At 35.6% G+C, this 14,682-nt stretch overlaps 1 protein-coding gene and 2 long non-coding RNA genes across 4 annotated transcripts; 2 read left to right on the top strand and 1 right to left on the bottom strand.

The window, feature by feature from the left end:
* The first annotated feature begins 775 nt into the window (after positions 1-775).
* Positions 776-7,443, top strand: LOC120770921. Of its 2 annotated transcripts, XR_005704943.1 has the most exons (6): positions 776-1,906; positions 2,673-3,467; positions 6,487-6,760; positions 6,845-7,102; positions 7,166-7,350; positions 7,404-7,443. It is a non-coding gene; the product is annotated as an uncharacterized LOC120770921 (long non-coding RNA). The 2 variants fall into 2 exon arrangements; XR_005704944.1 differs by lacking the exons at positions 2,673-3,467; positions 6,487-6,760; positions 6,845-7,102; positions 7,166-7,350; positions 7,404-7,443 and adding an exon at positions 1,963-2,132.
* LOC120770915 lies at positions 4,016-6,110 on the top strand. The gene is made up of 3 exons (XR_005704942.1): positions 4,016-5,430; positions 5,491-5,624; positions 5,678-6,110. It is a non-coding gene; the product is annotated as an uncharacterized LOC120770915 (long non-coding RNA).
* A 685-nt stretch (positions 7,444-8,128) lies between the features above and the next one.
* Positions 8,129-9,421, bottom strand: LOC120770901 (putative nuclease HARBI1). The gene is made up of 4 exons (XM_040098577.1): positions 9,297-9,421; positions 8,798-9,236; positions 8,590-8,731; positions 8,129-8,535 (listed from the first exon to the last, which is right to left on the bottom strand). Exons 1-4 carry the CDS (start codon positions 9,419-9,421, stop codon positions 8,153-8,155), a joined length of 1,089 nt encoding a protein of 362 aa, XP_039954511.1. The 3' UTR covers positions 8,129-8,152.
* Positions 9,422-14,682: the final 5,261 nt, after the last annotated feature.

The raw sequence follows: 14,682 nt of genomic DNA, 5'->3' as shown, positions 1-14,682 counted from the left end.
AACTCTTATTTTTCTTACACTATGTATATGTATGAGCGCTTAGGCAAAAAGCGAAAACTTTGAAGCGTGATTTCTCGTTTTTTCATTTTTACGATCATTCTTAATTGGCGGGCAGGATAGAAAAAAAACTAAACGTCGTATGGAATTAGGGCAAAGTTTATTATCATTGACATAAAATTATCTTATATTTAAACTAAAAAAAATATTAAGAAAAAAGTCAAGTTTTAACATATTTTTAAACAGCATAAAGTAACATTTTTTGGTCAAAAGCCACTATTTATTCAATTTTTAATAAAATTTTAAATTTTACACTTTTTTTGGAATTTTCTTAGTTTAACTAGAAGATAAATTAATAAAAAATATGAATCTCTTTGAATTTTTTGTTTCCGATAGAAATTGCGACCTGCATCCTGCCCGCCGTCCGAAAAATGTACATGAGAGATGCATCGGGTAATTGCTTTCCAAAGCCAGAATATCAAAGATTTCGTATTCAAAAAATTTGTGAAAGATGTTCAAATATATAACTATAAAACCTAGAAATTTCGCTTCAATCAATTATTTCTTTCCCTCCCAAAAAAAATCCTCAAAAAATCGATTTTTTGAAGCCTCGAAAGCAGGCTCTCCCCTTAACACTTGCCATTGTCCGCGATCTTCACTGTTCGGCGACACGAGAGAAATGAGATTTTGTGCGCCGACAACGCCATACACGATAAACATGTTCGCGCACCGATCGTAAAAAATCAAACATTTTCGCGAACATGGATCGGTACGCGAACAAGCCCATACACGATAAACCGCAAGCGCAAACATACCGATCGAACGCACTTGTGTGCTCGTGTATGGGCGCTTTTAGGGAAATTTAGCAACTGTCCAGTTTGATTATTTAAAAAATAACATAGTTTATATTTCAATTACATATGTATGTCAAAATTCAAAACAAATTTATATTTCTAAAAATAAGCATTCAATTTCATATTGACGGATTGAAGTAAAAATATATAATCCTTATTTTTCTAAAATATTTATTTGTCGAAAAAAGTAGACTTCTACTTTTCGGGAGTGATATTTCATGATATCAATTGCCCACCCCAGAATATTTCCAACTCTAATGACAATAAATATACCAATTGGTTGGCAATGGTTATGCTTGTGGAGAAGCGTCGTTGCGATTTCATTGCTACTGGGTGCGTCAAAAATACCATAATGGTTTGATATACATACATTACAAGCAATTTGGCTGCAGTTGATTTTGTATAAAATAATAAGATATTAATAAATTTCACTATTTGCAGCTGAGTTTTACATATTTATTATTATTTGATTTTCTTATAAAATTATAAAACTTTTCTATAAAGCTTCGCAGTATTAGCGTTTCGATTCTCAGAATGTTTTCGTTTCAGTACTTGCTTACATTGAAATTATCGAAACAAAACAAACTAGGAAATATGTTTATTTTCCTTAATTTGTATACTCATTTCAAAATGAATTCCGCCGAGATTTAGATCGATTTAACAATAACCATAACTCTACATCATGAAGGACGCAAAATATTAAATATTATATTTGAAATCCGTAAAACGAAAATTTTCGGAAGGGCTTAAAGACTTCTTAAATTGGAATATTCAACTTTTGTGCAATATTTTGATATTTGCTGCGATGTCCAGAAAAGTTCCAGTGCTTACATAAGTACATATGTCAGAAGCGAGATTCAGTTTACTTTATAATTTGACAAAGCAGGGTCTAGCTAAACATCAATACCCGTCCGCGACAATAGGCTCTAAATAATCGGAACGGACACGGATTTTAATCCGTCCAAGGACTGTCTCAACTCGACACCTCTACGAAATTTGTCCAGAAATGTTTTTTGCCACTCCAACGACAACAACTCGTCAGCGATTATCTTTATGTAAGTAATTAAAGTCCATGAATTAATCATTTACATAACTATTTCTATTATAAAAGGTGTTTGGCAAATGAAGGAAGTTTAGAAATATTCACATCAGCATACTACTGTGGATACTATGAGCTAAACTTGTGAAGTACTTTGAAACTTGTCGGTTAAATATTTACCCGGTAGAAAAAGGGAATTGTACTTTGTGTATCTAAAACCGACAATAAAAGATAGAAATCTAGTTTCTTTTTGGATCTTTTTGAAAGTACCCTAAATTTAGCTGAAGATTCCACATTGGCTAATAACGACAAAAAAATTCTTCTAGATAGTAGTAATGTTGTCCTTGATCCGTTTGTCATGGTTGTCATCAAAACGAGGGTTTCTCTTCTGAAGCAGTTGCTTTTTTGTCATTGGGGGCGTTTTTTTACGAGGCGATTCCCAAACCCAGCGCACAACCCTGGGGTAGGATGGTTCGCCTTCTTACTTTAGCTCGCCTTCAAACGGATGTTCTTTGGGTACTCAAAAGATACTAAGTCTAAGACCAGAAGTCGTGAGCTGCTTGAGCCATATAAATAATTGTTTCTGGCCACTCCCAAGTGAATGGAAATCAGAGATCTACACATGACTCTATCCTCGTTTTTAGTATTTAGTATGTATATAAATAAGCATTTATAGACAATTCCAACTTAGGGTTAAAAAGCTGAACTCATGTACTAATCCTATATCTTCTGCTTAGTTTTCTTTCAGTAATTATAAATATTATCTTCTTTGTCCTTTGTAGGAAATTCACTTTCATCAAGACCAGTATTTTTTGATTGGCTTGACTACATTTGTAACTACAATTTGAATTTGCCTTCCTAGTGATGTGGTTGACTCCGAGGTTAAAGTCCTACTTTCACGGAAGTAGCGTGCAGAGAGAAACAAAATGCCACACATCAAATTTTCTATTTCGCGACAAGCTTTGTAATTACATCTAAAAATCCGTATTCACTAGTCCCTGGTTTCTGGCTCCACTGTGAATGACGGTCAGTGCTTGTCAGAAGTTAGTTGCGACCGAAGTCTAGTCTGTTGATGCTCCTAGGAGTCGATTCCGCCCAATGCAGGTGATTGAAGAGATGATTTCTGCGAAAGCACACCAGCAGGAACTGCTTGGAAAGGAGTTCATTATGCTCCTTAACTGGGAGCAAACGGGTGTCCACAGGTGTTTGATAAGAGACATCAAGAGGCATCATGTCGTAGTTCGGAGTGCAGTGTTCTGACAAGTTTGGAGCTTCCTCGTCTGCGTTTCACTGCATACAGGCGACTATATTGGTGCGGCATAGTTAATAACCGGCGATTGTCTTGTCAGTTGCCAACTACGTTTCTTTGTCCTTTCCTCATGTGCTGATCGCTAGGGACTTGAGGATATTGTTGAGGCTCCGAGGAGAGAAAGGTCGGAGAGATAGCCATTTGCCTTTGGACACATGCCATCGACTCCATTCGTTCATTCATTCCTGACGTCAATAACTTGAAATCATCAGCGTACAAATTGGTAGAAAACCCCTCTGTTGGTTGCGGTAGTTTCGAGATGTTAAAGGTAAGCAATGGCAGGGATTAACACCACCAACAATGTCAGCCTGGAAATCCAACGCAGGATTGCTCTTGCCAATAGGTGCTACTTCGGACTGAGTAGGCAATTGAAAAGTAAAGTCCTCTCTCGACGAACAAAAACTAATCCCTATAAGTCGCTCATAACTCCCGTCCTGCTGTATGGTGCAGAGGCTTGGGCGATGACAACAACCGATGAGTCGACGTTACGAGTTTTCGAGAGAAAAATTCTGCGAAAGATTTATGGTCCTTTGCGCATTGGCCACGGCGAATATCGCATTCGATGGAACGATGAGCTGTACGAGATATACGACGACATCGACATAGTTCAGCGAATTAAAAGACAGCGGCTACGCTGGCTAGGTCATGTTGTCCGGATGGATGAAAACACTCCAGCTCTGAAAGTATTCGACGCAATACCCTCCGGGGGAAGCAGAGGAAGAGGAAGACCTCCACTCCGTTGGAAGGACCAAGTGGAGAAGGACCTGACTTCGCTTCGAATATCCAATTGGCGCCACGTAGCGAAAAGAAGAAACGACTGGCGCACTGTTAACTCGGCTATAATCGCGTAAGTGGTGTCTACGCCAATTAAGAAGAAGAAGAAGAAGTCGCAGTCGAAGCATTGGCCAAAATCATGAAAGCAACGAAAAGCAAAAATCATCAGCAGGCCCCGCTTCTCGTTTTCTTGCTTCTGATTTGCTGTTGCTTTCAATCGTAGACGAAAGTCGATGCTGTGGCAGGTGTCGGCTTTCGGAAGTCGTCAGCAGTCGAAACCTTAAAAAAGAGGCATTCGATAAGACGATATTGCGCGGTGTTGTACAGTATGAAGGCTAGGCCTTACTCAAGATCTTTACGTAAAACGTTGAAGCCTGCACAACTCAGAAGATCCTTGCTGCAAGGCGTTGCTCCAGTGACGACAAGCTTACGCTAAGACTTACCAATCTAAACGGGGTTAGATCTCCGCAATAACAATATGGATGGCCGGATAAAACTCGTGTCAATTCCGGTGCGTTGAACCGACTGTTGTGGGAATTGCTGGAAATTTTGATTTTGAATTATGTTGAAATCACTGAAACCGTATCGAATGCCCCTATTGCGGTTTTCAACCCGACTTGGTCGAATTGAAGTTAAGGCAATTCAACTTCAGATCAACCAAACTCTTTTTCGGTATTTGCAAACTTCAACTAAGTTCAGTCGAAGTATGATTGGCGTTGCCAACCTAAGAAAGGGAATTTTGACAGATAGTGAAAGAGCTAAAATTTTGTAAACGACATATTTAAACAATTGAATTCAGTTGTCGCTCGCGAAAAAGTGAACAAACACTAAAATAAAAAAAAAATGGATATAAATTTTGATTTATATTACAATGACGAAAATATTGGGGGCAAAATTGATGTGCTACGTATACGAAAAAGCCTTCGTGATCACTCAAATCCGTTGGAGCTTCCAAATGCAAAGTAAGCCATAGTTTTTTCACAATTGAGTGGCTTTTTAATAATATTTGTTGCAGATTCATAAGTTATTTTCGATTAAATAAAGAAGCATTTTTTTTTTTCTGAATGAGATGAAGGAACATTTCCACAGACGTGTGCGAGGAACGGCCATACCTCCTATATTAAAATTATGCGCAACTCTGCGTTTCCTTGCTGACGGTGGTTATCAAAAATGCAGTGGAAATGATTTTAACATTGGTTTGGCGCAACCTACGATATCTTTAGTAATTAAAGAGGTTCTAAATATAATTGAACAACGTATTTGTGCCCAATGGATTAAAATTCAAATGACTGAGGAGGAGCAAAACGCTTCAAAAGTTGCATTTTTATTCAAAAAGTGCTTTCCCGGGAGTAGTTGCTTGCATCGACGGGACTCATGTTCCCATAATTTCACCAAGAAAAGAAGTGCAACATCTTTATCTTAACAGAAAGGGCTACTACAGCTTAAACGTGATGATTGTATGCATAAAATCTGAATTATATTAGAAACAAAATGTTATAATTTCTTAAATTTTTTAGCTTTGTGATTATAAAATGTATTCGGTATGTGGATGCTAGGCATACAGGCGCAAATCATGACTCTTTTGTTTTCAATGTTAGCGATTTGAAAGTGCATTTACAGAACAACATATAGAATAACACTTGGATCTTGGGTAAGACTTTGTCGTATTTGTTGCTAAATAAGTGGAGTAATGTAATTTCTCAGGCGACGCTGGCTATCCTCTGCACAAATTTTTAATGACGCCTTTTCGCTTGGCGGAAGCTTCTTCACCCCAAGCACGCTACAATACAGTACACTCAAAGGCCCGTAATATTGTAGAGCGGACAATTGGTGTACTCAAGAGTAGATTTCGATGTCTTTTATCTGTACGAGGTTTACATTACACTCCTGAAAAGGCTACGCAAATTGTAAATGCTTGTTGCGCATTGCACAATATTTGCCAACACTTTCAAGTGGGAGCTCCGGAAGAAATACCATCTACTTCAAATACTACAATGACCAATGATGTTTTGTACATAGAAAGAGTAGAAGAGGATACGGCTCGAATAATTCGCAATTATATTATGACTTCCCTCTAAATAATTAAAATATTAAATTTCATTTATTCTTTCTAATGTGCTATTTATTCATTCATGTATTTAAATGTTATTTAAATCAATTCATTAAATAAAAATATCACTTCATTTTTTAAAGTAAACTTAAACTATGGTACATAGTTACAAATATAAAATATCACTTCATTCCAGAATAATTAAAAACAAAATAAAAAAATGTTGCTTCGTGCGTTAAATAACCAAAAAAAATTAAAATCTTTGCGAAGATTTTAATTTAGCAATTTTGAGGCGCTGCACCTCAATTTTAAGTGCATGGAGTTCATGCGCCTCGTTTGCTTTCCTTTCGTATATCTCCATTTTCCTTTTTTTAATCTAAAGATTCTTTTTGGAGAGTATAAGATTTATGTTCAGTTTTCTCCAACTATCCAATTTTTTTGTAAATTTGCTATTGCGTTTCAGCCTGGGTTGAAAGGAGTTGCAGCCTTTTGGACTCCATGCAATTGTTCGCCCTCCTTAACTGAACTCTCCTGGAAGGAGTCGGGCGTTCCTGCATAACTGGAGTGGACAATGGCAAACGTTCAAGGGACATATCGGCGACAGTAGGAGGTATATTCTCCACACCAAATGCTTGCCCACTTGGTGCAACTGCTTCCCTTAATTGAATAAGCTGGGCCACGCTCTCTTCCACTGGGCTCAGCGACTGCTCTTGCGACGGTCCACCACCAGTCGCAAGGTAGTTATTCCTGTTGTTGGCAAGTTTTTTCTTTAGATTTGCCTTATAGTGAACCCACACCTAATAAAAAAATTTTATTTTTAGTTAATGGGCCTAATCATTGAATCCGTTTCGATCGAAATATGGTTCGATATGATCGAAAAAATTTGCGTTGAAATCATTGAAACCGTATCGAAAATAAAATTTTCGATCGAAGTGAACTCACTTACCGACTTGATAAAATGCTTTCCGCACATAGATGTCGCTAATTTCGAAATCATTGATACCGCAATATCGAAAATTTGTGTCGAAATCAATCCGTTGGTGAGTGCGTTGCGGAATTCTTACGAAAATGGATAATTTGTAAGTATTTTTAAAAACAATTGCTAATGACGCAATCATTTATATTTTAAATTGATATTTTAGAGATAAGAGACAAAAACACACCAACAAAAAAAAAATTTGAAGTAAGTGAAATGAAGCTGCACCCCGACATAGCGAAAGGATTTTCGCAAAGAGCACCAGGCGAATTGAATCATTTTTGGGAAGAAATTTCAAACAAATTAAACGCAGTAGGTCCCCCAATCAAGGACAGAACTGGATGGAAGAAGGTATGAAAAATCACCATTTGTATATTATCGGAATTAAGCTACCTAAGTTATAGGTTTGGACAGATTTCAAGTTTGCGACGAAGAAAAAAATGGTCAAAAATGCAAAGCAAATTTCAGGAACAGGAGGTGGGCCTTTCAGCCAAATTTCTTTAAGTGCACTGGAAGAGGAAGTGAGTGTTATTCTATCACTCAATGCATCAGCGGAGGGATTAAAGGGCATTACAAGTTTTGGATGCTCAAAAGAAAATATTCCGGAAGAAATACCAACAACAAGTACTCCCCGCAAAAGACCGGTTGAGTCAATTTATTCCCAGCCTGACATTGACTTGATTGAAACGTCATATATGACTCCTGGCCAGACCATAGAATCTAATGCAGATGCTGATGTGTTCTGTACCCCATATAAAAAGAGTAAAATAAACAAAATGGGTCTTCTTACAGAACAAATAAATATTCAAAAAAAGATGGAGGAAAATGTATTTAAATTGTTAGCCACGCTCTTTAAACATCAAAAAGACTATATCCAAGAACAGTCCGACACAAACAGGTGGCTTAGGAAACTAAGTGAAAATGAGAAGGATAAATTGAAAGAAATGAAGCGACATAATGCTGTCATGGAAAAAATAGCCTTTGATAAATTGGAAACCAAAAAAAAAATTCTAGAACTGGAACTTGAACATTTAAATAATCCATAAGTTTTTATTATTAATTCAAAATATTTACATTTTAATGAATTTTTACGTTTTTTAACTTAGTTTTAATAAAAATGAACTCAACATATTTAGTTATATATGAACTTATACTAAAACATATCTAAAAAAGTTTCTCTTATTCTATTTGCTTCGTCGGTAGGCATATCATTTAAATCATTGTCATCATTGTTTGAATATTCATTTTCAGATATATCCAGGTGTGGCTCATTAAAATTTTCGTTAGAATTAAAATGCAAACGAATATTATGCAATGCACAGCAGAAATTAACAATACGCGCTGCTTTATATGGTGCGTAATGTAGTCCTCGTTCACTGCAAAGGCAACGAAATACTGATTTTAATAAACCTATTGTTTTCTCAACAACTATTCGGCCTTTAGCATGATACGTATTAAATCTTCTTTTTCTGAGGCATGTGATTGGTTCTCTAAATGGAGTTATGAGCCATGGTTGAAGAGGATACCCTTTGTCTCCTTTAATGCGTACATTTTTATTAGGTGATCGTACTTTTATCAATGGTTTCTCACCTAATATTAAATTTGCATTTCCTCTCCGATAATTGGTTGCGCTGATAGTTTTTATGTCACTCAAATCCCATATATGAGAATCGTGACTTCTGCCAGGATATTTTGCACTAACGTAGCGTATTTGCATTTTGTGGTCGCACACCTATATACATTCAGAAAAGCGAATATATATAAATATTCAGTTTAAAGATAAATATAAAAGTCTCACTATCATAACGTTCAGACTTGAGAATCCTTTGCGATTATAATAAAGATGTTGATCTCTCGTTGGAGCCATTATCTTTATGTGAGTTCCATCAACTGCCATTGTCACACCCGGAATTTTTGACTTGGCAAAAAAAAATGTTTTTGATTCCAATTCTTCGTTTCCATTCATGTAAATAGAAATCCACCGTGAACATAGTCTGTACTCAAGAATGTTTAGAACTTCCTCTAATATTCCACAGAATGTCGATTGGGCCACATTTATATTGAAGTCCTTTCCAACACAATGCTGATAGTTGCCTGTGGCAAAGAAGCGCAGACATGTAGCAAGTTTTATTTTCGGAGAAAGAGAACCTTGTCTCTTATCATTTCCACATACATTTTCGTATTCCTCTAAAATGTATATAAATGCTTCTTTGTTGATGCGAAAATTTTTGAAGAAACTGTAAATGTATATGCATGTAAACAAAGTTATCTATGTCGTTTTTAGCTTAAATACTCACTTATAATCATCCATTTCCAATGTGTCTTTTGAATTATTCCTCAAATTTCTGCGCTCGCGACGAATTTGTATACAATTTTCATCCTCATTATCGCTATCACTTAAATGTAACATGATTGTATCCATTTCAAATATTTATATAAACGAAGCAAAAGCCCAGCCAATTTAATTTTTCAAACTTGTCAAATTTACCGTCGATAATGTAGTTTGACATTTGTGTTTTTTGATAAAGCAGTTTATCGACGGAATGAATGATTGCATGAAAATTTTCGAAATCGAAAATCTGTATCGTATCGAAATCGAATTCGTTGCGGATTCAATGATTAGGCCCAATATTTTTAATGTCATAACCATAACTTACTCGTCCCCATTCGTAGGCAGTTCTGCTTGGTGGCCCTAAACAATTTAACTGCAGTGTCACACTCTCCCACAATTCTTTGATTTTGAATTTATTGTTTCCAAATTGTGGCTTTCCTCTTCTTACTTCTGGAAACTTCTCCATTAACTCCACCAATTTTTCGAATTGCTTTTTGTTGTAACTTAACTTTTTCAAAAAATTTATAAAAAATGTTAATTAAAATTTATTTAACATTAATTAAAATAGTTATTTTACCCGTTCTCCACTTTTCTTTAATATTTTTTTGTATTTCACTGCACGAATGTTGAACTTCAGTTTATTTATATACTAGTCAACCCCACTTGTACAGAGTTGAAAACCGCAATACCAAAAAAAAGTTGAAGTTCCATCATACTTCAACTGCAATTTTTTTTGACAGATTGAGTTGATGTCGGCAATACCGAATTTTTAAACTTCGACTAAAATGCAGTTGGGTTGAAAACCGCAATAGGGGCAGAAAACAAAATTTTCGATGAAGTTGAACTCACCGATTCAATAAAATGCATTCCGTGGCTAATGTCGTTGTAGCGGTAGAATCCTGCCGAACTGAGAGTACTTGACCGGATCAAAAAATCGGGGTATTTAAACATAATCGAGGACGTCCTTTACAATTTTATCACAATAAATCAAATCAAATCACTTGCAATATTTTTATTTTCTATTTTTCTAAATTTCCGCAACTCATAATTCGACAAAAATTCTCGATTTCGCAGTTTCAATTATTTTGAAATTAGCGCCATCTATTAGCCACGGAACCATTCCCGTGACAGTCGGGTCTACGTAACCGGAACGTACCCCGATTTTTTCTTCAAGTAATTTTGACATCTGGTTAAGCATTGTGAAAGTGTAAACACAATGGCTACGACAGACTGCAGCGGCACGACAGTGAACTGAAAACGTCGTTGTTCATCTTACTACATGTACATTTTGGGAAGCAACAACAACACAATGGCCGGCAAGTACACAAAACAAGGCAGTTGTCCATTTTGCATGTACACAATTTCGTTGTGGCCATACTAATACCTTTCACTTCAATGAAATTTTAATATTTTGTTCAAAGTGAAATTTTTTATGCAAAAAATAAGTAAATAGGTAAAATATTTTTGCTTTTAAATTATCACTTGTTATTACAAATGATATAATAGAGCTATAATATAGCTATTTTATGCTTTTATTTGTAAAATAGCATCAAGTTTGTTAGAGCTGTGAATAATTTTACATTTTACATATTAGTGGCATCACCACTCTACCTCCTCTTTCTATCTTCCATTCTACTGTCAACTCTACTGTCGTCCTACTGTCGTTGGCAAAAATAGGAGCAAATTGAAGTTAGCGAGAACGACAACTGTCGGCCTGCAGTCGTGTAGTCGTGCAGCTGTCAAAATAACACTGCCCATAAGAACGTGTGTATTTTAATATTTGACAGATGTAGTTTGCAGTCTGTCGTAGCCATTGTGTTTACACTTTGAATGATCCACATTGGAAGAGCAAGAGAGAATAAACAGAGAAAAAAAAACTTTGTGAGTAATATGTACATATGTACTATATGTGTGTGGAGTACCCTACCAGCCACGAGCGGTTAAACACCAGTGAAGCAGTAGGTAGTAAAGTGGTGAAAAAATTGGTTAGATTGCCATAGGCCGCGTGAAGATTCTAACCACTGCAAATATGTACATACATATGTATGTTCAATAAAAAAATTATTAATATCTGAAAATAAAGATTAATTATATAAAAGGATAATAGCATCTGAAAGAAAAGAATAATATTATCTGATTATTTAAAATATAAAACATACATTTGTTTTCACATATTATATTGGATTGTGCAGGCCGCCTTAAATGCATAAAATACATACTTATGTACATATGTAATTATTTTTGCGTATTATATTGGACTGCGCAATCCCACTTCAAACAACACATACTAATTTTCACATACTTAATAATTTATATTTGCTGCTTCTAATGATATTGTTGCTGCTATTTACAATTCAGTTCTGATTTCCAATGCTATAAAAACAAATTAAGTAATTATTTGCAAATTTAAAAAAAAAATCACATAAAATTCACTTACTTACCTTCTTGTTGTACGACATGCGTCTTTCAATTTTCTTTTGGCACTATTGACAATTATGTTTTCTCCTTCACACTCATTCAAATAAATCAAGAAATGAAAGAAACTTTTTCATCGCATTTAGGTAATCAAAAAATAACCCGAAAATGTGCGTTGGTGTTAATGAATAGAGAAAAAATGTGTAGTTGTATTGAAATATTTGACAAAAGTGGGTAGCCGTGGCTGGAAGGGTATTTCATTGCGATTTAAGAAATGTTGTTGATGATTGGTAAGTATAGGATATAGTAATAATAATGATTTTAACTAATTTAGGATGAATTTAACGATTAATTTGAATTGTTGATTAATTGTTTCTTCGTAAAACCTTCATACAAATGTTCATGTAGTAGGATTTACGACGCCAATTACAGTTCACTGTCGTGCTGCATTGTCGTGTCACAAACCTTACCACTATACTTTCCTAAATATTTTTTCGAACTTTTTCGATCATTCGGGATTTTCTTCAATTTTGTTTTTTTTATGTTTCTAGTAAACATAAAACTAAATTATATTATCTAATTATAATTGTAGTTTTTAATTAATTACGTTTAATGAGTAAAACGCAAATTAGGTTTTCTGTGCTTATACAAAAGAGACCGATTTTATTGTCTTTAAGTGATACTAGCAGGTGTATCAAAGGTGTGCTAAACTTCGTTTTTCAACTTAAAATAAAATGAAATATTAATTTAAAATTTTGTGTAAATGAAATTAAATTAAACACATTGAAAATATCACTTTTTATGGGATGTCAGTCTCTTACATTTCGAGCTCACTTTGTAAAGCTTACTATCTTTCAATTTATTTATCTAAGCTGAATGTGTTTTGTATTTAATTTTTAATATTTTTGATTAATAACATGTCATTAACTTATTTCTAAATAAAAAAAGCTATAAAATGTAGTCCAATATGCACAATACTTGGAAGTTTTGAGTGGTAATGTTTGCGTGGCCACGAGTGTAGGTATTCCATTGGTTTCAAATGCATTGTCGAGAAACTGATTTCGTGAAATCAAAAAAAAATATTCATCTTGTTGGAAACAAAACAGAGATTAACAAGAGAAAATGTTCTTTGACGAAGTGTGAAAGAAATGAAAAGAGACAGTAGAGCTTCAGTAGACCACAGATTTTATAAAAATAACGAAATATTAATGATGAGATGGAAAGGCAATAGTGTTTGTACAGTGCCTACTAACTTTGACGGTATTGAACTGATGGATTTAGTGATACGTTGGTGTCCAGTAAAAGGATTGAAAACAAATATTGAGATACCAAATTTGTTGGAAACATAAAAGCATAGGAGGTGTGGACGAACTCGATCAATCCATCTTACTTTACAGAATTGCTGTCTATGATAAAAAAAATTTTGATTAAAGATAGTCACATTGATCAATTGATGTTTAGACATTACCGACACCATGAATAAGGCAGCCGGCGGAAGACCTGTGACGACGAATACCGATCAAATCATGGAAAACATCGAGTTAGACCGGCATGTGGCATCTCGTGATATCGCCTAGAAGATGGAAGTCACCACACCATTTTAAACCATCTGCAGAAGGCTGGATACACAAAAAAGCTTGATGTTTGGGTGCCGCATGATTTGACGCAAAAAGACTTTCTGGACCGAATCAACGCCTGCGATATGCTGCTGAAACGGAACTATCTCGACCCATTTTTGAAGCTGATGGTGACTGGCGCGAAAAATAGATCACATACGACAATATCAAGCGAAAACGGCCGAGGTCGAAGCCCGGTGAATCGTCCCAAACAGTGGCTAAGCTGGGATTGACGGCCAGGAAGCTTTTGCTGTGTGTTTGGTGGGATTGAAAGGGAATAATCCACTATGAACTGCTCCCATATGGTCAGACGCTTAATTCTACCATCTACTGCGAACAATTGGACCGCTTGAAGCAGGTGATTAACTAGAAGCGTCCAGAATTAGCCAACAGGAAGGGTGTAGTGTTCCACCAGGACAACGCCAGACCACACACATCGTTGATGACTCGTCAGAAGCTACGGGAGCTCGGATGGGAGGTTTTATCGCATCCACCATATAGCCCGGACATAGCGCCAAGTGATTACCACCTGTTCCTGTCCAGGCCTGTGAAAAGTGGCTGTCCGAGTTCTACGCAAATAAGGAGGGAGGGACTGAACTTCAGTCTAGATGGAAACAGATTATCGAACGAAACGGTGCATATTTGAACTAAATCCGATTACTGTAACACTTTTTATAAAGCATTGAATAAAGAGCACAAAAGCGGAATTTTTTTTATTTATATAAAAAGTTTTTTTTCTTCTTCACGTGTTGTACAAAAAAATATTTAAAATATAAAATGTACCGTTATTATTAAAAAAATTTTGTAAACGTTTATGTATTAAATTAACTATTGTTTTCATAATATCTGAATTAATTTTCATCCTTTCTTCAGTAAGTATTTGCTTTAGCCCATTTTTCGATGAAACGTGGTGTTCTCGAACGCGTCTATTCAAGTGGTCACATAAATGTTCGATCGGGTTAAGATCGGGGGACTGAGGTGGAGCTCTCTAAGTGTCAGGTGTGTCGTACAATCGAACAATTTCTGCTGTATGCTTGAGGTCGTTGTCATGCTGAAAGTGGTAGTCGTTCTCAATTTCAAGTTTTTGAGCCCTTTCTTAAATTTCCTTTAAAAATATTCAAATGAAATGTTTTGCTCATTATTTCACCAATAAACAAAAGCTCTCCCATCCCAAATGCTGGCATACACCCCTACACCAAAACTCTAGCACTTTTGTGTTTTACTGTTGGGTGAATGTCTTTTTTTCTGACAATGCTTGGCTATTTCTCCGCCATGTCAAAACTCGTGCATCTGACTTGTATGGACCAAATTTGATTTCAT

The sequence above is a fragment of the Bactrocera tryoni genome, chromosome 1 (genome assembly GCF_016617805.1).
Source record: "Bactrocera tryoni isolate S06 chromosome 1, CSIRO_BtryS06_freeze2, whole genome shotgun sequence".
NCBI lineage: Eukaryota > Metazoa > Arthropoda > Insecta > Diptera > Tephritidae > Bactrocera > Bactrocera tryoni.
The sequence above is the reverse complement of the archived record's forward strand: the minus strand, read 5'-3'. Positions and strand labels throughout refer to the sequence as shown.

Bases quoted from the DNA above. Each gene is read 5' to 3' on its own strand.
- LOC120770901 (XM_040098577.1), bottom strand. From the start codon at position 9,421: ATGGATACAATCATGTTACATTTAAGTGATAGCGATAATGAGGATGAA. The intron at 9,237-9,296 runs GTGAGTATTTAA...ATACATTTACAG, and splicing joins TTGGAAATGGATGATTATAA to TTTCTTCAAAAATTTTCGCA. The intron at 8,732-8,797 runs GTGAGACTTTTA...GAATGTATATAG, and splicing joins CAAGTCTGAACGTTATGATA to GTGTGCGACCACAAAATGCA.